This window comes from Xiphophorus couchianus, chromosome 5 (genome assembly GCF_001444195.1).
Source record: "Xiphophorus couchianus chromosome 5, X_couchianus-1.0, whole genome shotgun sequence".
Classification (NCBI taxonomy): Eukaryota; Metazoa; Chordata; class Actinopteri; order Cyprinodontiformes; family Poeciliidae; genus Xiphophorus; species Xiphophorus couchianus.
This window is the reverse complement of record NC_040232.1, coordinates 39,469,427-39,492,679: the sequence shown is the minus strand read 5'-3', so window position 1 is coordinate 39,492,679 and position 23,253 is coordinate 39,469,427. Positions and strand designations below refer to the sequence as shown.

The window sequence follows — 23,253 nt, the reverse complement described above, 5'->3', positions numbered from 1 at the left end:
TAAAAAAGTTGACAAATTCATTGCAGTCTGTGTTTGATTGGAATTCAGGTGGTACAATCAGAGGAGGATTTGTGAGCCTGTCATTTGTGGAAAATAAAGCCTGAGCATTGTTATTTTTTTATGATTTCCGCAAAGAACATTTTCCTTTCCCTTTAGTGTAGAGTGATAGCTTTCTGTGTATATTGTTAAATAAACGTTAAATTGAATTTTAGATAATTTATGTTTGGCTCTATGAGAAAGTTTCTTGCAAATATTTGCACATATCTCCACAGAGACTTGTTCCTACCGGACACAACCTTTACACTGGCATCAATGATACCTGGAAGTTCAGAATGAAAATGATCTACCAACACATCTATTGGGTCACAACATGCAGGCGAACTGGAAGAATAAATTTGATTAAACGTTTCGGCTGTGTTGTCTGTGAAAGAATGCTTTCTAATAGTAGCTGTTTTGCCAAGTGAGTACACTAAAACAGATTGTACTTTAAAACATAACATAGAAATGATCAGGCAGAGCAACATCAGACCTTGGAAGTATTCACACCCTTACTGATAATTGAATCCAGAATGTGTCCTTGATTGTGGGTTGGCTGTGTAACATGTTGAAAAAAACTACCTGTCAGTCATGATGAGAAGTTAGATGGCCATGCAAAGTCAAAAGACATTCAAGAATTTTTAATAATATATGAAAAAAGATTTAAGTTAATTTCCGTATGTTTTTGACCTGTTATATAAAATATGAAAAGAGTGGACAAAGGAAAAAGTTATCAAAAAGGTCAAATTTGAGCATCAAATAATTGTAGCCCTTACAATTCACAATGTTCTATTTTATCATGCAACCCTTCAAAACATGAAAACTAGACCAACAAGAAACTCATTTCATTTAATCTCTAATGATATCTAAAATACTGAACACAACTGATACCATAACCTCAAAGTTATATGGTGGAATAGAATGAAATATAAATGAAAAGCTGTAAAAGCGTTCATACACAGAGACACACACTAGTTTTGGCCCACTTCTACAGCAATCATTTATTAAACGCATGTTATGTCCAGCATAAGCTTTTAATATAAGCAGTGAAGCCGCTCTCTGTGGTTAAAGCGTGTAAAAGCTGCTTAAAGCATTCAGCTCACATTGAGCTCTTTTAAAAATATTAATAGAACTCATTGAGTACCATTTGCAGACCTGAGGTCAGCCCCTCCTATAAAGCAACAAATCAAATGAGCCAGCAAAATGCCTAGGAGAGACTACACACATTGTTGGAACAGAACTGATGGTTTTACTTTGTGTGTAAAGAAATACTTGAATAAAATACAGCCAAAAAGGTTTTTGTAATATAGAAGCAGATTCCTTCATGTTCCTATAGGAACGTTGGTGTACAGCTCAGCTCACACGATCTTCAAATTCTTCATAGCAGACTCCAGGCTCTGGAAAGATATCATTGAGGATGCAAATGTGTCTGATAATCAGAAATAAAATCTGACAATATGGCTGAGGCTTGAATGTGTGTTACCTTCACATCCCAGATGCCCATTCCTCCATCCATGCCAGTGGTACAGAATTTGGTGCACTGGTTTCTTCCTCCCTCCAGCACTGACATTTGGCTGAAATGGAGGTTTAGAAAAATCAAAGACTGTACACTAAAACATGATGTGATCACAACCTGCAGTTTGAATCAAAGAGTTTTTAAACAGAAAATTTAGGAGATTTACAGATAATTGCACTGGAGCCTCATTAGAGCCAATCACTCTGTGAATAAGACATTGAGAATGAGAAGAAGGAGGGTGCAAAATGTTATTTAATTAGGAACTCTGTGTTTTACTTTATGCACAATTGTTTCTTGTTTCCCTATCACAGGTGTCCCTTGCTTATTAAGCCCCCTCCAGGTTTTCCCTCCTCAGAATCTGAACACTTGTGTCTTCTGACCTGATGCTGTTCTTGTGGAGCGTGTTCAGGTCCTTGTCAGTGCTCTGAGTCTCAGAGGCTCGACGGTCCAGGTTCTTAAAGCGTTCCCTGGCACTGATGTCCTTCGAAGCTGCCTGCTTGGGAACATCCAACTTGCCACCAAATGTCAAGCTGGCATTTGCACCATCATATACATACAGCATCGGGTAACAGTCATGACCCTGAAGAAACAAAAGAATGCAAGTTTTGCAACATTCTAAGAGGGACTGTAGTTGTTCAAACAACTTCAAATATTTTGAAGCTGGTGGTTGTAACATGACAAAGTGCGGAAAAGTTCAAGACATATGAATACTTTTTTGAATTGCTGTAACCCAATTTAAATTGAGATAATGAACTGTGCTTAAAACAAGTGCCAGGTGTGTGTTGTGTTGAATACTCACAGCAGCAACTAAGCTGTTCTCAGTGATGAAGGTAACACACAGGAGAGGAAGAGTTTCCGAGCTCAGGCTGCTCACCCTATGAAAGTCAGGACAAAAAGTTAAAAGTCTAACACTGAAACAAGTGCTAGCCCAGGTATACCGTCCCTCCATCTCTTACGTGCCCGTCTTTCCTCCCTCAGCTACTGACACTGTGGAGTCGTGGGACGTCCAGGCCAAACGGTTGCCAGAATGAGAAAAGCACACGCTGTGCACCCAGCCGCCACCTCCACTTGATGACGGAGCAGCACCTCCAGTACCTCCAGACTCGAACAGCACCTCCCCAAATGGCATCTTGCTGCCCCAAGGAGTGGGGCCAGGCTTCTCCTCCACCTCCTTTATGTAGGCTGAGAACACCCTGCAGAAGACAAGTTGCATTGCTCCCATCAACTCCTACAGTGCTCTCCACATTTCATGGCATCCCTGGTGGAAGGTGTGTAAAGGCCTTACAAAACATTATTTACTATTACAGTACCATAAACTTCAAATTAATTGTTGATTTTTTCTAATTCTAAAAGACTCAACCATTAATTTGAATATTTTTTGTAGCTCCCTTGTGTGTCTATGACATGTTATGTGCTTGTGTTGTGCTCAGACAGTCATCATGTGAACACGAAGAGCAGCTGAAACACTAGTCATTAAATTAGTGACTAGGAGAGGCTCAGCTTCCTGAACATCATTGGTGAAATATGTGGGACGAAGTCACAATAATGCAGATAATATAATTTTACTGAGATGCAGCATATTTTAGTGCACTTCACTACTAACGAATAAAAAACTTTTATATGGATCTTATTTTATTATATATATATACTGTATATATACTGTACGTATCTAAGGTTTGGGTCTGAGAACCTGAGCATGAATAAACTTAAGCAATTCTGATTGAGACATCCCTGTTAGCTTTATTTAAATATAGTTTAGCTCGTTTTACATTTTGCTTGTAGAATAATGAGAAAAGCCAGCAATACCTGCATTTGAAATCACAGGATCCAGCAGCCAGGAGCACATTATTAGGATGCCAGTCCAGACTCAGAATAGTAGAACGGATCGGCTTCTTGATGTGCTTGCACACCCACCTAATGTAGAAACACTTAGTCCTATGTTATGCTGACTTGTATTTTTCAAATGAATAGAAATTAATTCCATGCAACCTCACCAGTCATTTTCCTGCTCAAAGTAGCAGATTGAAATGAGCCTCGAACTGCTGCCAACGGCAAACTTGTTCTCCTTTGGTGACCACTTCACACAGCGAGCAGCCCGGTTGATCCTCAAGATGACCAAGGTGGGCTTCCATGATCCCTCCTTCAGGGTCCACACGTAAGCGTTACGATCAGCACCACAAGTGACGATGCGGTTACTGTCTGGAGCCCAGTCAATACCTTGAGGGAAAATAAACTATTCACATTCTGCACTTATGACAAGGTGTGCAGTTCTAATCAGAAGTTAATCAGCACAAATATATTTATTTGTACTGACCACACAACAGCACACACTCAAATATATACATACTCTCCACCAATAATTTGTTAGTGTTATTTTTAGTCAGATATTCAATGTCAATATGTTAAAGGCATCTTTAAAAGATGATGATGATGAGTAGAGGTGTATGTGAAAGATTTAGTTTAGTACATGAGGAACACAGATGGTCTCACCTGTTACCTGTCCATTGTGCTCCTTCAGCTCGTGGATTTTGGTCCACTTGGTTCCATCTTTCTTGTAAATGTGAACTTCATGGTTATTGGGGCACAGGGCAATCTCTAGAACACAAACCAAAGCATTTAAATGAACTATGACAACATATACTCACTGGCCATTTTATTAGGTATACCTGTTTACTTGTGTTCTAACACAACTAGATAACTGGTTAATTATGTGTCTGCAATTCATGGCAGTTTGGCATCTGGATGTGGTGAAAATGACTTACTGAAGTTTAAACTAAGCATCAAAATTGGGAAGAAATATGGTTCAAGTGACTTTGAAAGTGGCATGGTTGTTGCTAGACGGTCTTGTCTGAGTACTTCAAAATCTGCTAATAGACTGTTGGTTGGTTGTATTTACAAACAGCTATCTCCCAGACAACAGAAAATATTTTTAAAAATCCACTGAGCAGCATTTGTTAGGATAAAAATGTCTGGTTAGTGTCAAAGGTCAGAAGAAAAGTGAACAGACTGGTTCAGAATGAACAGCATCTTAAATAATCTCTTATTAATATTAAGGTATGGCAAATACTGTAACTGAACAATAAATCATATCCCTATCATCTTTGCAACATCAATTTGTTCTAATGGTAAAAAACTGCTTTCAGGCAATTTTTTAATAGGCTTCAAAATTGCATCATACGTTTATGGTCTGATTTTAATTATTAATTTGGCTCATTGGATAGGCCTTTCTGCCTCTGTACCCCACACCTGCTATAGATGCACTGATTGATATGCTAATTGAGAATGATAGCAACACTTAAGATCAAGGAAAAAGTAATGAAAAGTGTATCTGTACTTCAAAGCCATCACATCTCAATTCAATGCAGCATCCTGGAGAAGTAGATGAAATGGGAGATTTACATCATAGATGTGCAGCCAACAAATGTGTAACAACTGTGTATGTTATTATGGGAATATCTCGTATCTACCTTCTCCTAGCAGGAGTACCCCTAGGCTCGGTACTGGGACCTCTTCTCTTTCCAATATACACCAACTCACTGGGTCAGTTTATCCGATCACATGGCTGCTCATAACACCGCTATACTGACAATACTCAGCTTTATTAATCATTTTCACCTGATGACCACATGGCCCCAGGACTGTCTCCCTGGCATAACGACATGAATGAAAGCCCATCATCTTCAACTAAAACTCTCTAAAACTACATGCTTGTGTTCCCAGGCAAGCACACCACATACCAAAATACCAGCATCAAAAATGAATCCCTATCACTTGCTCAATCAAAGGTGCCAAGAAACCAGTCGTCCTGATCAGTGACCAGCTTGGTCTTTAAAGATCATGTTACCTCCACTGATCAGTTATGCTGCTTCACAGTGTTAAACCTAAGAGAAGTCTATCTGTATCTAATATAACATGTCAGGTAACTTGTGTCATTCCATGATGGTGAAATGACCTGCTGAGCGCTACTACAACAGCTACCTTGTTTGTCTTCAAGGAACCGTTGATGACCCAGAGATTGTCTCCTATTCCAGTATCTACCCTGTAAGTCCCTACGATCTTTACTGCATTTTTTCCTCTTTCTGCATTCCTCCCTGTGTTTTCACTATTTTTACACAGTCACCTCTGACGGAACCTGGGCTCGTCCTTCTAGTAGCTTATTGTTAGCTTTGATATTAACTGCACTGCTATGCAAATATTCATTTGTAAGTTTCTTTGGATAAAAGTGTTAGCCAAGAAGCATAAACATAAAGATAGAGAGGATGTGCAGTGGAATAATAAATGAGCAGCAGATTGAATGCCTACAACAGAAAAACTACCGGAACACAATGTGTCTCTTCCTGGGGGCAGCCCACACGGCAGCTTGTGAGAACACAATGTCTTTTCCTTTAAACTGTGGCAAAACCCACATATTTTAGTCTGCAGATGAGTCAGAAGTGTCTCAGAAGGGGAGTATGAGTGCTTTGTGTGCATTTTTCTTCTCCAGATGAACCAGTCCCAGGGTTAATTTTTGCAAGGTATGTGTAAAACTAAATATACACAAGTATGACTCGATCACGAATGTCTGTTACATCCGCTTTGCTCAGAAAGCAAAGCACTGGTCAAAATAGCCAAATAAGGCTTTGGTTTCCTCTAGCTAACGGTGCACAAAAGCCTCTCAGAAGTTCTCTGGCACCACCCTCACTGCTACAGGAAACAGGAAATACCTTCTCCCACCTGGGAGCCAATCACAGGCCTTGGCTGATAGCACCAAGAGGCTTTAGTCAGAGGAAGATGTACCGTTGGGTTTAACCAGTTGAACGATGAGACAGTTTAAGGAGTTTTTAAAGCAGTCTTACGGGTCCGATCTTTGTTCCACGCATGGCAGCTAATTGGTTCCAGAAGGAAGCTATGGTACGCCATGGCCAATCAGATGCCAGAATCAGATCAGGAAGTGGGGAGAGGAACCTTGCGAACTGAAAGATTAACAGAAAAAGAGAAGTGACAATATACTCGCCTAAAAGAGGAAGCAAAGTAGTGGGAGAAAAATGTTTAAATGTCAATAATTAACAGGGATATTTGTAGTTTCCTGCGACAGACTGGTGACCTGTCCAGGGTGACCCCACCTCTCACACGAAACGTTAGCTGGAGATAGACACCAGCACCCCTCCAGACTCCGCTAGGGACAAGGGTGTTAGAAAGTGGATGGATGGATGGATTTGTAGTCTCACACCGTGTGATGATCCAAAATGTAAAATAAATAAAACTAATCCAGCTTTTTATCATGGTATTGGAAACTTAGCTTGATAACCTGTTTTAATGGAATTCAGACTTTCAGAGAAATGTAAAGAACTGCACAGATCAAGGGTATCATACATCCCTAAAGCAGATCACTTAACTCTGAGTAGAAAAGCACTAAAATAGCAATAAGACTATTCAAAATTCAACCATTTCTTTAAAAGCAACAGCAAAAAGATAATGTTACATAATATAATTTCTCTGAGTACACTTATTTTTCCTTAATCTGTGCTGCCCTTGCAAAATTTGCATGTGAGTGTGTGAGCATGATATATGAACTGGGTAAAAAAAAAAGAAAATCACGGCTTACTTACCCAGAGGGAAGGACGGTGATGAATAGAGTTGCAGAGATGGGAGACAGAGGGTGCTCGGCTCGCGGACTCTGGCCAGTCAACGCGAACGCCAACGACAGAGTGAGCTCAGGAAGAGCAGAGCAGAAGCTGAAGAGAGGGGTGGAGAAGTTCAAAGGGGGAAGTGGAGGAGGGTGCAGTCAAACTCAGACATGCAGGAAGTTTGTAATTTAGGGTTCTGGGTTCAGCGATAGGAAGAAGAGAGCAGGTTTAATGGGAGTAAACTTCTTTTCCTTTGAAAGAATGAAGTTGAAACAGCTAGTGTGAAAGCCAAAAGTAAAAAGTAAAGGCAGGAGCATGAAAACAGTTTAATTTTACACAAAATGGAGGAGGTGCAGAATGAAATGAGAGGCAAAACAGCATGAAGAAAAGGGGAGGGGCGTGTGGGCACTCTACATAAAGAAAGAATTTGAAAAGGAGGAGGACTTCAATATAGAAGAAAAGAAGAAAGCATGGGGTCATTCCAACAAATAGACGGAAACAGCACACTTTGATCACCATTTTAAATTTATGCAGATACCCAAGAACTTTCTCTTTCCCACCTGAATGAAGCTGTTTATGTTGTTGTTTTATTATTTAAAAATAAAAATACAAATAGAAATGTGAGAGGTAACATATGTATTAAGGCACATTTTCCCCCTGTTTCAGCTACATTTCATATTGATTCTAGGGTTAAAATGATCAAATATATAAAAATGTATATATGTTTATATATAAATATTCATCACTTGGACACAATTATTTGTCAATGACAAAAAATATCAACAATGAAATGAATTGAAACTGACGAATAATATTAAATAAAACTTTATGGAAATGCTTTTAAAATGTAGTTCAACAGAATCATTTTAAAGAACCAACAAATGAAACAATTCTCCACGACCAATACTTCCTCAAAGAGTGCTGAGAATAAAGGGACTAAGTTCTTTTACAAATTTCTTATAAAGCTCACTTGACAGCCCATCACTACCAGGCGATTTGTTGTTTTTAAGACTTAAAATAGCCTCTTCTACTTCCTGTAGAGTGAGGTTAGCATCACACATTTTGTTATCAGCCTCAGGTGAAACTTTACAATGTTTAATCAGTAAAGAAGCTTTTTCATCTGAGTATTTAGAGGAATAGAGATTGTTGCAAAAATTGGAACAAAATGAACCGAGGGTTTATACAATCTTGTCATTAACTTTAAGTGTGTCTAAAGCATTATGAAGTTTAGATTTTTCTAAACCAAAAGTAGGAAGAACACTGCTCCCCTTCCTCCAACCATCTCTCTCTAAACCTGACAAACGCGCCTCGAGCTTCTGTTTATATATTTCATCAAGTTTAGTTTGACATTCACTAAGGAGAGATAGGTTATCATCATTAAGGTTATCATGGCTAATCCTGGATAAAGAAGCTATCTGAGAGCAAAGACTTTATTCCTCTTGCCTTCTCTTCTTTGCAAGGTTACTACTGAAGGATCTCATAAATTTTCCTGTCATATTTTAACAGTTTGAGAGTGAAAGGCTTAAAGTGATTATTTTATGGTCAGAGAAAGGAACAGGGTGCGTATCAATATTAACACCAGCAGAATCGACTTGCTTTGATACCAGCCAGAATACTGGACTTTTTAGAAGGGTCTTTGGTACGCCATGTAAATAATTTATGTGTAGGAAATTTTTCCCTAAAAATGTCTAAGACATCAAATTTATCCATAAAATCTTTCAGTTAGCCATTGGATGAGGTAGAGTGGTTAGGAGGGTATCTATCTATATTATTATCATAAACCACGTAGAAATCACCAACGAAAATTAGAAGGGCTTCAGGAAATTTTGATAACCAAGATGAGACTTTTTCAACCCATAACTCAAAAAGCTCTCATTGTTTGAATGAGAGTTGTAGCCATATATGTTGGTTATTATTATAATAGTCTGTGAGAAAGCAAGAACCATAACAATGAGATGCCCCTTGGGGTCCCTGTAGTAACTCATTACTTCCCCTGGAAATGTATCTTTTAGAATCAAAACCCCAGCAGTTTTCTCTGAGCCATGTGCTGCCCGTATTTCCTGTCCCCACTGACTTTTCCAGAATGTCATGTCATCTATAGTGCTGTGAGACTCCTGAATAAAACAAAAATCACATTTAAATGTTTTAATAAATAAAAAGACTGCTTTACACTTCAGATTGTTTATTAACCTGATGGCATTGAACGAAAAAAACGAGAGAGACATGAACAAAAGAACAAATCCTCAACAGAGAACAATAAAGAACAATATTAGTGGGATAGCAAATTACGCTATCAAAAAACGAGTTAGAGCTCAAGCTCCGCAAACAGAAGATATTGATAATGAATGAGCCATTTTACTATTGGCTTTACTCTAGCACAGGGGTGGGCAACTCCAGGCCTCGAGGGCCGGACTCCTGCAACTTTTAGATGCATCTCTACTTCAACACACCTGAGTCAAATAATGAGGTCATTAGCAGGACTCTGGAGAACCTGACTGCACTTGGGAGGTGATTCAGCTGCTGGATTCAAGTGTGTTGGACCAGGGAGACTTGCAAGAGTTGCAGGACACCGGCCCTCGAGGACCAGGATTGCCCACCCCTGCTCTAGCAACATATTCCTGTTAATGACAGAAAACTTATTATAACAGAACAACAAACTGTAAACCCAACAGGATCGGGATGAACTTAAAACCAGCAGGTGGAGCATCATGTGGCGGAGGGAGGGAAGATCTCACTGTGGTTGATGAAGGCTCGTCCAGCGGTGAAACGGGCCGTTTTGCCCTCCGCCCGCTCCTCCTGTACTGATGGCCAAAGGAGGCGTCGTTTCTCCCGGTCCTCTGCGAAGCGCATGTTGTCTGTTTCACCTCCATTTGATAGAAACAAATGAATTTACCAGCAAGTCTTTAACTGTGTTTATTCCTCTCATAATCAAAAATAAATCCTGAAAGTTTGAAAATATTTGCTATTATTTGCCAAAGTTAAGAGGGGTGAAACCAAATTAACCACCTGAAATAATCTGTTCCCCCTCCAAAGAGCGTTGAACAGGGGAACAGATTATTTCAGAAAGGAAATAACAGGATTTGTTGTTCAGACAGGAATAAACACAGTTAAAGATGTGAAAAAATAATTAGCTCCTATGTCATAGAGGAAGAACAGATTATTTCAGGCAACTAAAATGTTCCCCCCTCATAACTTTGGGAAATAAAGAACTGTTTCCAAATTCTCAAAGATTGTTATGTGTGATAGCATAGTATGCTAGAAATGTCCTTAATCCAGTATTCTGTCATATTTTACATTAGAACAGGATTTCCCAGAAAGCCCACACTCTTAACTTTTCAAAAAGTGACTTACTTTTATTTGTCAGGCTTAAGTGACAAAAGTTGAAAAAAGACCGATTTTCTCGGCAATTAAAAAACACAAAACAGTGTAATAAGTATACGGAGCCCTCTAGTGGACATGGGGGAATATTTTCTTTTGCGTTACCTCGCAATACTTTTGTTACCTTGCAATATGCTTACTGCAACATGTGCTGGTCTACTACACAGTCACAAAAGTCAATTTAAAATTTGAAATCTATACACATTTAAAGAGTCTCTGGTGCAAAAAACTGATTGAGAATCGATTTATTCACTGCATGTCTATTTGTGTAAGATTGCGACGGAACTGCACATGAAAACATCCCACAATCAAAACTGTCAGATAACTTATTACCCCGCGATAATAACTCAGAAATAGTCCAAATAGTTTGGATGTATTTTTTTCTTTTTCCCTTCTTATAGAAAGTTTCTGTTTATAACATATGTAGTGCATTTCTATCCTAAAGAAAAAGGTATAAAATGTCAGATATTTCACGAGATATTAAGGTACACGGAAAAACCTTACGAAAACCTTAATAGCAGAAAGTACAATGGCCACCGCACGAAAGGCTTACAGTATTCAACTACGCCGGATGAATTGATTAGTACATTATGGAGAGAACGCAAAAGTATTGCGAGGTAACGCAAAAGAAAAATAAATCGCCATGTCCCCTAGAGGGCTCCGTAGAAATCAGATCAAAAAATGTTTTACTAGGTGAACTCAGTTACTTCAAAAATACTCAAAATAATTATGACTGTACTTTTGATGCAAAAATGAACATATTTTCTTTCCAGATATGTTATGAAATAAAACATATAAAAAGTTTAAAAAAATTGTTTTAGAACATCTGGCTTCAAGTCGTTACACTGTGCCCAGCACAGGGGGCGCTCATTCCCTGTTCTCTGCCAAGAAGCATCACTTGTTTTAACTGACACGAGTGTTTTGAGAGTTTATTGTGCCCCAATATTCTACATACTTTCAAGTAAAGTGAGAATACACAAAAAGTACCTGCTGTCAGAAAATGTACACAAATAACGAGTGCAGTCACTTAGTTGTGTAGTGTAAATGTACTTCATCTTTATTTCATGTCAACCTCATGAGTTACATAGAAATCCTCCATTGACGGTTTTAGTGTGGTAGTTCAGAGCGTAGTGCTGGCCAGGCCTGACACTGCAGCTTCAACAGCTGCTCCCCTCAATCCTCCAACATCAGATCTTGTACAGGTTTTGATCAGACAACCATCAACATTTGCTCAGCATTTTAATAACCCCTGGTCTGAAGTCTAAATTGTTTCACCTGCTGCTCAGTGAGGACAAACACCTGTACAGGAGATCATGTTCAGATTGGAGTGAGATAAAATACAGTCTGAGTGTTTTGGATAAAACATACCTTTTAGCGTTCATCTTTTGGTACTGGAGGTTAGAGAACATAAAAACACACATTTCACATCACGTTTAGTACGTGTCAGAGGACCTTCCCACTTTTACACCTGGTTAACCTTTATTTAAAAGCAAAGAAAAAGAAAAAAATATCAGTGATCTCACACCACAGCTCAGTGTGTGTAGTGCGTGTGTGTTTGTGAGTATGTGAAGGACACGCCCAACAAGAGTGTTTAATGGTCTGATCAGTGCTTCAGCAAACACTCAATAGGGTGGTCAGTTATGTACTTTGCTGGCTGCGCCACACGGGTGGGGGAGGGGGAAAGGGACAGGGAAGAGGGTTGATGACTGGGGGAGGGGGACAATAGGGGTGAAGCTGCAGCGACTTCATTCATTCAAAACATTTCTTCACATGATGCGGAGACCCTGGATAGAAGCTTCTAGGCTCTGAGGAGGAAAAACATAGGAGGTGGTGAGCGCTGCATCATGAGAGGACCCACACTCAATACAGGAACGATTTTACCTTGAAGTCCCAAATTGTCATTGCTCCATCAATGCCCGTGGTGCAGAACTTGCGACAGTCCCTTTTGTCTCCCTCATAGATAGACACTTGGCTATACAAGAACAAAGATGTGAAGACATGTTAAATGAGAAGAATGCTAAAGAAATGCTGTAAAAAGTTCAGACCACTGAAACAGAATTGGGTTCTGTGGAGCTGTCATTACACCAGAGTTGTGGAGCCCCAGCGGCGGTGGCCTACCTACTGACATGAGCGTGGCAGCCTGTTTCAGCAGTTCTCACCATTAAATAAATCCTAATAGCATTGTCATTCTCAATAAATGCTCACTTCTGACTTTATCTTCTATTCTAAATAAATGTGGAAAAGTAAAAAAAAAAAAAAAAACTTCTAGTTGTTTCCAATTTTACAATCACTGTACTAATCACTGCTATCAGGCTAAAACTGTCTCCTAAAACTGCATTTTTCCAGAAATGGAAGGGAAAAAAGGCTTTATTGTAGATTTATATTTATATCATTTGGTCAGTCACATGACGTTTTTAATACTTTCAAATGAATATTTCTCAATGAATGTACATAGATCTGATTTTCGCAACATACAAAAAGGAAAAGAATGAAGAAATTAGATTTCTGCAGGAGACTGACAAATAGCAAAATCTGTTTAAAAATTAAAATCTACATATTTGCATACATTCATCATTCACCTTCACTTATTTGCTAATTTTTTGACATCTGACAAAAAACTAATATTGTTTTCTTACCAATACCGTACATTGTGCTGAATTTGTGAAATTTTTCTGCATCTTTCGTGTCTCTTGCCTCAGGTCTCTCCTGTTTGACCCCAGTTCATTGAAAGTAAATATGAAAGTGCTGGTTTTGACTACAAACGTAGTATGTTGTGTGTGTGTGTGTTTGGTTCCAGACGTACGTGATGCTGTTCTGGTGCAGTGTGTCCAGGGTAGTGTTGCGGTCCTCGGTGGTGGCCCTCTTGTCCATGTTCCTGAAGCGTTCCATGGCAGACATGTTCCTCTGGATGCTCTGCTTGGGGAGGTCAAGCTTCGACACAAACGCCAGTGCTCCGCTGTCATCACAGCGGAAGAGCATGGGGCAACAGTCGTGCCCCTGAAGACACACACAACACATTTTAATATTATGGTTCATGTCTGGATGGTTAAAGTGTGAATGTTTGTTTTAAACTCACCGCAGCTACTAGACAGTTCTCGGAAACAAAAATGACGCTGAGTAGAGGCAGGAACTCTGTCTTCTGCTGTGAGGGACTAAACACATACAAATTTGCTTACATTAATTTTATTTTATCAAAAACAATGACGTGCTGCCCTAAAAAGGAGACATCTCCGACCTCATAACTGAAACATGCATTTTTATACCTAACTCAATATTTTACCCTGACCTGTGTTAGCGTAGATACATAAATCCTACATGATTTATTAGCAATGAACACATTTTTCTCAAGACTGCAATACCTGGAATAATGTTGGCTGATATATCAAATATACTTGTAGTAAACTAATGCAGGTTTCTCGCATGTAATCTTTTTACTCTTACTCTATTCTGCCTAAAAATTTTCTGCAAATCATATCACTCCCACCACCATCATTGGAAAGACTGCGAAACGTGCAGAAGGCTGATACCAGGTGAGAGCGTGGCAACAGTAAAAAAACAAAACACTGATGTCAACAGACTGATGAGAGTATTGAAGGGTTCACAAAAAGTAAATCAATCAACAAAGAACTTGCTTGCGAAAGAAAACAGATACAGAACAAGGCCAGATCAGGACTTAAAGACAAAGTAACTTTTTCCACCTAATCCTGGATTGCTCTTGTTGCAATCAAAACTGCTTAAGATGTGCAAAAGCTAAGGTCTCACAGTAACATTTCAAGATAAGACATGTTTGATATAGTTTTAAAAACTGCAGATCAGAGCTCAGTTGAGAGACTCATGGAGACGTCAACGCGCCTTCCACAGCATGCTACAACAAGCAAGCAGAGTCGGTTTTTATCTACATACAAATTTACTTCATAATGAACTATGTTACATTTAATACAGTTGTCCAAAAGCACATAACTTGGCTTCTGTGTTCTTATCTCATAACAGGGACGTGGGCCTCATGTATAAAGTGTCCGAACGCACAAAAAATGTGTGGAACCATATTTTACGTGCAAGTCGGCATGTATAAAAATTAACGTGGCGTTAATTGACCTGCTGTGAAAATGTGCGGCAGCCATGCAAACTTTTTCTGTGGACAATAATAAACTACAAAGTGTCAAAACTCACCTAAATACACTGAAATCTGACGATATTCAGTGTTATTTAGACCAAGAGGCATCAAACCCAATGATTTTTCATGATTTTAATATTTTATTGTTTAATTGTAAAGTATAAAACTGAACAACATTTATCCTCAGACAATAAGCTAACACGCACACAAAATAAAGACAATAAAATAAAAAGATGTGTAAACCTCACTCAAATGTAAATAGTACATTTCCTCAGGTTTTGTCTCATAAATATATAATTGTTCTGTGCGCTGAAGCGCATAAAATGCATCTGTGGAGTAATTTCATTTTCACTAAAAAAAGAAAGCAAGGTTGGATCAGCAGATTAACTCCCAACAGGTTTGATTATTTTTAAGGTGATTAAGGTGTGTATAATGACATGTATATAAGTAGCTGTGCAAAGGTGAGCTGTGTAATTGAAGAGCGCTTTGGCTCTGATGGGGAACATGACCAGTGGACGAATTCAGAGGGAGCCTGTGTTCAGAGATCATATTGATCTGCTGGGAAATGTTGATGATGATTTATTAGCATTTAGATTAACCCAGACTGATCATCCTGGAGCTCCGAGCAAAACTTAAAGAAAGAGCCGTGGGTTACTGGTGCAACTGCAGTCATCCTTCAGCCGAGCCACGCCCACTTTGTGAATGTGCCTTTATGGATAGAAAGCATCTGTATTCTGTAAATGTTCAACTTATGCACGATTTCTCTAGCTAGATTAAATGTCCACATTCCCACTCAAACACTCAATAGGGTGGTCAGTTATGTACTTTGCTGGCTGCGTCACACAGGTGGGGGAGGGGGAAAGGGACACGGAAGAGGGTTCATGACTGGGGGAGACTCCGACAAGCTGTGTGTTTCTAAATCCCGGCTGAACGCTCTGCTATTCAAACAGGAATTTGCACGTTTTTAATTTGGACTTTAAATTAAAATGTATTATTTAAATTTTTTGTGACGCGACCTTATGTGCCCTGAAAGCACCTTTTAAATGAAATACATAATTATTATTATTATAAATACTTATACTGCTACAAACAAGGACATTGTCATGGTATTACTTCACGTGGTGGCAGACGTCCGGGTATATTTATGGGGGGCAATAGGACGGACCAGCAGCTGCGCTCTATTTCCCGCAAATTAGGATGTATAAAGGAGAGATGCGCAGGTATGTGCGTGCGCACGGCTTTATACATCCAATTTTTTTTTTGTGTGCCGCACTTTTCTAAATTTGTCCGTACGCCAAGTTTTAGTGTGAAAACTGCAAACTCTTTTATACATGAGGCCCCAGATGTTTCAATGTGCAACAAGCAAGTGTGCTCTTGTTGATCATTGCAAAATATGCAATGAAACCCTACCTCTGTCAGAAACCTGTGACTTTAACATTGCATTAAAAAAAACATCATATAATTGTTAGAAATGAAACAGTACATAAAAATGTACAGCTACAGCAAAGTAGTCCCATTTCCTCTTTAAAGACTTATATAGACCTGTGAAAATATTTTATTCCAAATTTTGACTGCATAGAAATAAAGATCCGATTACGAGTTAAAAAAAACCAAAAAAAACAGAGTCAAGTAATTCTCTCTGTTTTTAACTTTTAGAAATAGTTTTGAGAGAGACATAGCTACACACACTTATACTTTTATTTACTCATGGGGCTTAATGAACAAATGGGATTATTAAAAGAAATATTTAGCCTACTGATAATATACATTCAGATTTCTGAAGATGTATGTTAATTTATTTTACATTTCAAAACTACTTTTTTAAATTATTAAGATATTTAGGGAGTTTTAGAGAAACTCTCATTTCATGGCATTGTGAAGTTCTTTAGGTACAGAAACCAACAAACCTGGCAGTCTTAGAGCTGTCTACCACAGTGACAGTGCTGTCATGGCTGACCCAGGCCAGACGGTTCCCAGAGGCAGAGAAAGAGACAGAGTGGACCCATCCTCCTCCACCTGCAGGAAAAGAATGCATAAAAACCTGCTGATGTGTTTTTAGTTCAACAAACAACTGAATTAGCCTGAAGTAGGACATAAATACTGACCTGCTCCTCCAAACTCTGCTAGCACGGCCCCAAATGGCATTTTGCTGCCCCAGGGTGTGGGGCCCGGCTTTTCTTCTACCTCCTTAATGTAGGCTGAGAAGACCCTGAGGCCCGAAAAAGAGCACAGAAAAGACAGTTGAGAGGAAAAAACATTTAAAAAAAGCAAAAAAGGCTGGACAGTTTTTACTTACTATAGCTTTATTTCTTAATACATTTTTTTTTACACAAATTGTACCTGCATTTGAAGTCACATGAGCCAGCAGCCAGGAGGATATTGTTGGGATGCCAATCTAGACTGAGGATGGTGGAGCGAATTGGCTTCTTTATGTGTTTGCTCACCCACCTGAGAGGAAGACAGTATTTAAAGCAGGATTGGTAGCAGTGTGCAACAGAACCTAAGTAAATGTTGGTTCATTACTGTTATTGCTCACGAAATGTCACATTACACAGTTACATTGTTGCTCACAGGGATCCTAAACCTTTTTCATTTTAAAATTCAATACTTTTCCCAACTCCATTATTTTTGCCATTTTAAAAATACTCTTAAAATTTATATGCATATATTTTACATCAAGTTCTAGAAGTCATAAAACAATAAATGATAGCCAATAATTTGCCAGTGTGATGGATATTTCATGGAGTTATTCTGACCAAGTTGGAACAGTTGTCTAAAAATCTCAACAACTCAAAATATGGTCTGGCTTATTATAAACTAAAATAAATAAATACATATATTTTTTAAGTCTAGTCAACTGGTGACACCTTTATTCTTAAATACAAAGTGATAAAAATTTTAATTAAGTGAATGTGACCTGGTTTAAGAATCCCAAATTCATCATAAAATATTGATCCAACAGAATCTGAAGGCTTAATTTTGAACTTTTTAAATTTTTTGCCTAAGTAAACATTACAGCGTGTTTTCTGTTTTGTTTTTTTAACTAGAGCAGTCAGTGAAAATGAACATAATCTCCAGTTGTCATGCAGCAAATTAATGACAATGGAAATAAGTTCAATATTACGGTAATCATTTTAAAAGTTCGCTTTTGAAAAAAGGTAAAGAAGAAAGCATTTTCTAGAAACATACATGTTTATATGCTCCTTTTTTTTTTTTTAAATCCAGACATGAAAATAACAATCAAATTCCATATTTTCTAGATTGCATAAACATGGTAGGCAAATTTATCCATATATTAAAAAAAACATATTTGGAGAATGTGAAAGGTGCTGCACTGCTACTTCAATCTCACCAGTCATTCTCAGACTCAAAGTAGCAGACAGAGATGAGTCGAGCTCCACTGCCGACTGCAAACTTGTTCTCCAGCGGAGACCACTTGACGAAGGTGGCCGCCCGGTTGATCCTGAGGATGACCAGCGTGGGTTTCCAAACTCCTTCCTTCTGAGACCACACATAGGCATTTCGGTCTGCTCCACACGTCACTATACGGTCACTTTTGGGAGCCCAATCAATACCTAAGGAATAACCAATCAATGACAAATGTAAAACAAAAAAACTTTCAAACTGCTGGTTTTGGAAAAGGATAATATGTAAATTAAAAAAAGGTTGGTAATTTATTTAAGAATACATTATGACTGTAAATATAACCAAAGCCATGTGCACTCAGTATGTAGAATGCATAGTACATTTTGTTAATTTGCATCTTCCAGAATGCATCTATGACTATTAAGGATGAATTTGAGAAATTGTCTAAAAATCAACAAATTATATCAATCTACCGTATTTTCCACACTATAAGGGCACACTATTAAAAACCTTCAATTTTCTCAAAAGCTGACAGTGCGCCTTATAATCCGGTGCGCCTTATATATGGACCAATATTGAGCCACAACAGGTCTCGCAACTACGGTAAGCAGCCGCCGACTTCATTTTCCCTAATTTTGGGAGCTGGGTGATCAGCTAATACTTACATGTGAAGCCAGTCTTATCCACTGATCTTACTGACCTCATCAAAGGTCAAAAAATCAGCCACTGTCCTCTTTAGTCTGCTGTGAGAGAGTCTGACTAACAGCCCTGCCTACTAGGTCATGTCTGCACATTTGGTGTTAATAATAGTCACCACTGTTACCAACTCCGCAACTTTCTTGCTTCATTATATCCATATATTCAGACAAAAAAAAATTGTATCAGCCAAAATTGGAATTGACAGGTCAGGCTTTTTTAAAGATCGGTGATCAGTGCAATCAGTGGAATCCTAATGCTACTGCTGAACAACACAAAGTCAATTGTAAAGATTAACTCTGGACTGTCAACAAGGTGTTCAATCACCCTCCAAATGTGCTTATGTATAAAATAAGAAATGATAAAAACAACAATTAAAAACATAATAGTTGGTGTGTTATATTAGTTTAGCAGCCAAAGAAAAACTGGTTGCTTTTCTCTTAAATAAAAGCAATTCCTTGATTTTCTAATTTCACATGATCAACAATATCATCTCATATGTATAATCAATGGCAGGAAAAACTTTGATTTAAAATACTTCCAAAAAATAAAAAAAATTTATTAAGAAAATCCACAAGGAAAACGTCTAAAATGCCCTTTTTTAAAATAAAATCCAGACACTGAAAGTAAAATTTTATATCTCCCTTACTGCATTGATGCCCTAAATATATTCAGAAAGGAATCAAATACAAGTCACAAATCTCTAGCAAACTAAATACAAGTTAAAGAATGTGTAAAAGAACCTACCTGTAATGTGTCCATTGTGTTCCTTCAGTTCATGGGTCTTCAACCACTGGTTGCCACTTTTCTTGTAGATATGAACTTCGTGGTTATTTGGACTGATAGCAATTTCTGAAAACAAAAAAATAGAAAATTAAATAAGAACAAAAAAAACAAACAGGTTACCTTGATGAAAATATAGAAACCCAACCAGTTAGACCAGATTCCATTGACTACTGAAGACTGAAACCAAGCTTGTCCTTGTTTACCTGCAGTTACTCATTCACGCATGAAGAGCTTTTATGATGTGGAATTTGATACACAACCTAAGACAGGTGTTGGAACTAACCAAGACTTCTTTGTTAGTAGTTGCTATTTTTTAATTCAATTATATTTTCAGCCTTACGTGTCCTGTCGCGATTCCACGCGTGGCAGGTGATGGGTTCCAACAGAAACTGATGAAGTGACATCTTGTCTGGGTGTGGTCCTTAAGTGCAACTCTGCACAGTCACAAAGCAACAACTTAGTTAGCATCCAGCGACAACAATTTCCAAGCGAACAGTTGTCCTGAACATCGCCTTTTGGTAACACTCCTCATATAAAGCTAAAAAGCTGTTAGAAAATTATTACCTGTGGCTTACTTTGATTATACTTACTAGCACGTAGCTTGAATTCATTGGCTAAACATAACTTGGAGCATTGGAAGGACTGAACTTATTAATGGCCTGTTAAAAAACGCAGAGTAACGTTAGCATTCAAAATTTCCCTCATATATATATAAGGGTATATAAGGGTTAAAGGGTAAGTGTTAGACCAAATACATCTAAACACCTGAACCCGGTTAGCTAGCCACGGCAGGGTTCGCTGGTTCTGTCCAGCGAAATGCCATTAACGTTACAGGCAGTTTACTATAAGCTTAGCTCAAAATTCCCTTGTTCTATAAAACCTCGCTGGGCAGTCGAGGCTTGTTTCAGTTTGCTCTCTTGTACACGTTTACTGTTAGGCCTACCTTCTATGGGTTTTCAAGCACCGGTGTTTGCTTAAAGAGAGCCGCCTCGCTACAACATCACATCTCGCAAGCGCGGAGGCTAACTTACCTCGTCGGTCCGGTTCTGCCTGAGTGTGCAGTCTCGATAGCCAGTGAGCTAAGTCACATAAGCTAAGGGGTAAAGGAACTAGGTTAAATCAGGAGTGGACTTGAATTCGCGGACTCTGGGCAGTCGACACGAATTCGTCCAGGAATGTTGAGGGAATGTCAAGAAGGTACGACTGGGAGCATCCGGTGGCTAACTCAGCAGCAAAACCCCTGGATACCTGGCTGACAGCTAGCTTAGCATCGTCACGCTAATGGTTACATTCAAAGTGAACAAACCCGTTTACGACAAACGTCTTTACAACACCGAGTACAGCTAAAACGAAAGAGCTCCTCTTGTGGCTCGAACGGAAACATGCAAAGCGACATTTGAGGTTACCCTACACCTGAGGGCGATTTTCCTTGTATAGTTTCCCAAGATAGGTAGATATATAGATGGAACCACAGGAATGTGGTTTTAAAGCAGAAAGTCAAAAGTTAGGCCGCACAATATGTCGCAAATTTACAGTCAAAGCAGCATCCGTGCATGAGGTATTGATATCACAAAGAATTCCTTTATCATTATCAACCAGCCTTATGGAATATCATAATTCCCTGTGACGATTCCTGACTGATGTTTAAAGACAAGCTGTTGCAAATTTTGGGAGCTATAACTTAAAATGCAACATCTCATAAGAATCTTAATTACGCAGCCCGTAAGGGACATGGAGAGGGGGGAAAAAAGCAATCCTAATTTACTTTCTCAAGTAAATCTGGATTGCTTTTTTTCCTCTCCATGTCCTCTTACGGTCTCCGTACTAGTTACCTGAGGGACAAGGTACAGACACAATTGCAAAGGATGAGATCTGAGGATCACACCCTGAGAAACCCAGCACCAGGGAGGCAAAGGACTGGAAATATTAACAGAAGAACTTCAGTCACTCATGAATAAAATCAATCAATTGCTGTGCAAGGATTATAAATGTACTTTAAATAAACTAAGCCTAGAAAATGTCTGCTGGCCTGCTGTGGAATGGGATTATGGGTAGAAGATTTCCCTAATTATATTAAACTATTAGATGTGTTGTAATTTGTCAATAAATAAAAGCATTAAATCACTGAGGAAATTGAATATTTTTTGATGTGCCAATGTGCCACAAAATATATATTTTAACTTGAAGTTTATTCACTTGTTTACTTGTTAAGTATATTTCAACAACAAGGCAATCCAAAATACTTTACACGATAAAAACATAACACATCCATCCATTTTCTAACACCCTTGTCTCTGGTGAGGTTGGGAGGGGTTCTGGTACTTATCTCAAGCAAACGTTTCAGGCGAGAGGCAGGGTCACCCTGGACAGGTTGCCAGTCTGCTTCAGGGCAACATAGAGACAAGCAACCATGCACACACACTCACACCTAAGGAGAATTTAGAGAGTACCGGAATACCCAGAGAGAACCCACACATGCACAGGGATGCATGCACAGAAAACTCCATGCAGATAGACCCCGGGCTGGGAATCAAACCCAGGATCTTCTTGCTGCACGGCAACAGTTCTACCAACTACGCCCTCATAACACATAAAAAAATAATAATCAAATGTGAAAAAAAACATGGACAAACCATTACATTACAATGGCAAAATATAGAGAAGTAATAAAAGCTGCAGTCCAGACTAAAGTTATTTTATGTTCCATTATTAGTAAAGGCAGAGGTAGGTCGAAGGCCCAAAAATTCTACTCAAGTAAGAGTTGTGCTACTTCAACATATTTTTGCTCTAGTAAAAGTAAAAAGTGGCCATCCAAAAATACTCAACTTTGAGTAAAACATATTTGGTAAAAAACGATATTCAAATACTTTTCATTGCATATTTCCTTGACCTCCAAATGGCACCTCCTATCTGCTGAGCAGATAGACCAAGTTTGTGTACAAATAGGAATTTTGTGCACATTAACAAAAGCTACAGGTGTGTGTCAGTGGTCAGGTTTCCACAGAAGCTGACTGTTCCTTAATAGTCAGCCGATGGATCTCTTGGGTATAAGTGATAATAAAGCAGGGTTGGAGGAGGTTTCATCCTAACATGAGGGCAAAATATGTAACGTCCGGACAACCTCAGAAACGTCTTGTCAGAGACATTAGTTGTAACAATGAAAAAGGATCAGTCATGAATTTTAAAGTTTTCTGCCGCCACATCTAGGCAAATAAAAAGCCTGGAATTCATAATTTTCTGCAGATTGATCAACTTTATTTATCGTTAAGACAACAGTTCAGTGACATGGTCTGAGGAGTTGCAACCTCTCTCATTCAGATCCACAGCTGATGCACCGGTTCAAATGTTCAACAAACAGCACCTTACCTCACACACTGTTTCCTTACTGGCAGTTAAACGGTACACACCCCTGCTTTAAACCAATCTGAAGAAATTTCAATTAGTTCCACCTGGTGGGACTTTAGGTCTGACTCTTCTACTAGGCAAAAACATTGAAACACATTGCAGCCTTTTATTCTTTGTAGTGCTTGACCAAGTGTCCATAATGGAGTCTTTCTCAAAAGTGAACAAGTCTCTTCCTACTTCTCCACCTTACTGTGTATCAGGTAAAATGAAAAAAGTAAATCTGTGCTAAAGATTAAATAGAAGTAGTCCCTCGAGGACCGTCTCTGGGCACCCCTGATTTACGATTTAAATCTGTTTCCATGGTACAGATTTCGTCAATAGGTCTGTTTTTAAATCGACTACATGACTTC

At 38.7% G+C, this 23,253-nt stretch overlaps 2 protein-coding genes across 3 annotated transcripts; both read right to left on the bottom strand.

Annotated features, from left to right (window-relative positions):
* Nucleotides 1-871: 871 nt before the first annotated feature.
* Nucleotides 872-7,276, bottom strand: arpc1b (actin related protein 2/3 complex, subunit 1B). Its single transcript, XM_028018136.1, has 10 exons — nt 7,141-7,276; nt 6,388-6,504; nt 4,043-4,147; nt 3,547-3,769; nt 3,359-3,466; nt 2,509-2,745; nt 2,352-2,427; nt 1,933-2,132; nt 1,520-1,610; nt 872-1,433 (listed from the first exon to the last, which is right to left on the bottom strand). The coding sequence occupies exons 2-10, from the start codon at nt 6,449-6,451 to the stop codon at nt 1,395-1,397; spliced, it is 1,143 nt and encodes a 380-aa protein (XP_027873937.1). The 5' UTR covers nt 6,452-6,504; nt 7,141-7,276; the 3' UTR covers nt 872-1,394.
* A 4,291-nt stretch (nt 7,277-11,567) lies between these two features.
* On the bottom strand, nt 11,568-20,828 carry arpc1a (actin related protein 2/3 complex, subunit 1A). Of its 2 annotated transcripts, none has more exons than XM_028018360.1 (11): nt 20,530-20,828; nt 19,839-19,932; nt 19,460-19,564; nt 18,003-18,225; nt 16,991-17,098; nt 16,756-16,859; nt 16,558-16,666; nt 13,613-13,688; nt 13,340-13,533; nt 12,418-12,508; nt 11,568-12,341 (listed from the first exon to the last, which is right to left on the bottom strand). In XM_028018360.1, the coding sequence occupies exons 2-11, from the start codon at nt 19,900-19,902 to the stop codon at nt 12,303-12,305; spliced, it is 1,113 nt and encodes a 370-aa protein (XP_027874161.1). In that variant the 5' UTR covers nt 19,903-19,932; nt 20,530-20,828; the 3' UTR covers nt 11,568-12,302. The 2 variants fall into 2 exon arrangements, with proteins under 2 accessions (XP_027874161.1, XP_027874162.1); XM_028018361.1 differs by lacking the exon at nt 20,530-20,828 and adding an exon at nt 20,442-20,512.
* Nucleotides 20,829-23,253: the final 2,425 nt, after the last annotated feature.

Coding starts and splice junctions, on each gene's coding strand:
- arpc1b (XM_028018136.1), bottom strand. CDS start 6,451: ATGGCGTACCATAGCTTCCTTCTGGAACCAATTAGCTGCCATGCGTGG. Junction 2,746..3,358: donor TCCTGTGATTTCAAATGCAG/GTATTGCTGGCT, acceptor TGTCTTCTGCAG/GGTGTTCTCAGCCTACATAA. Junction 1,611..1,932: donor CTCCACAAGAACAGCATCAG/GTCAGAAGACAC, acceptor CCTCCATTTCAG/CCAAATGTCAGTGCTGGAGG.
- arpc1a (XM_028018360.1), bottom strand. CDS start 19,902: ATGTCACTTCATCAGTTTCTGTTGGAACCCATCACCTGCCACGCGTGG. Junction 19,565..19,838: donor GTGGAATCGCGACAGGACAC/GTAAGGCTGAAA, acceptor TTTTGTTTTCAG/AAATTGCTATCAGTCCAAAT. Junction 18,226..19,459: donor ACACAATGGACACATTACAG/GTAGGTTCTTTT, acceptor GTTATTCCTTAG/GTATTGATTGGGCTCCCAAA.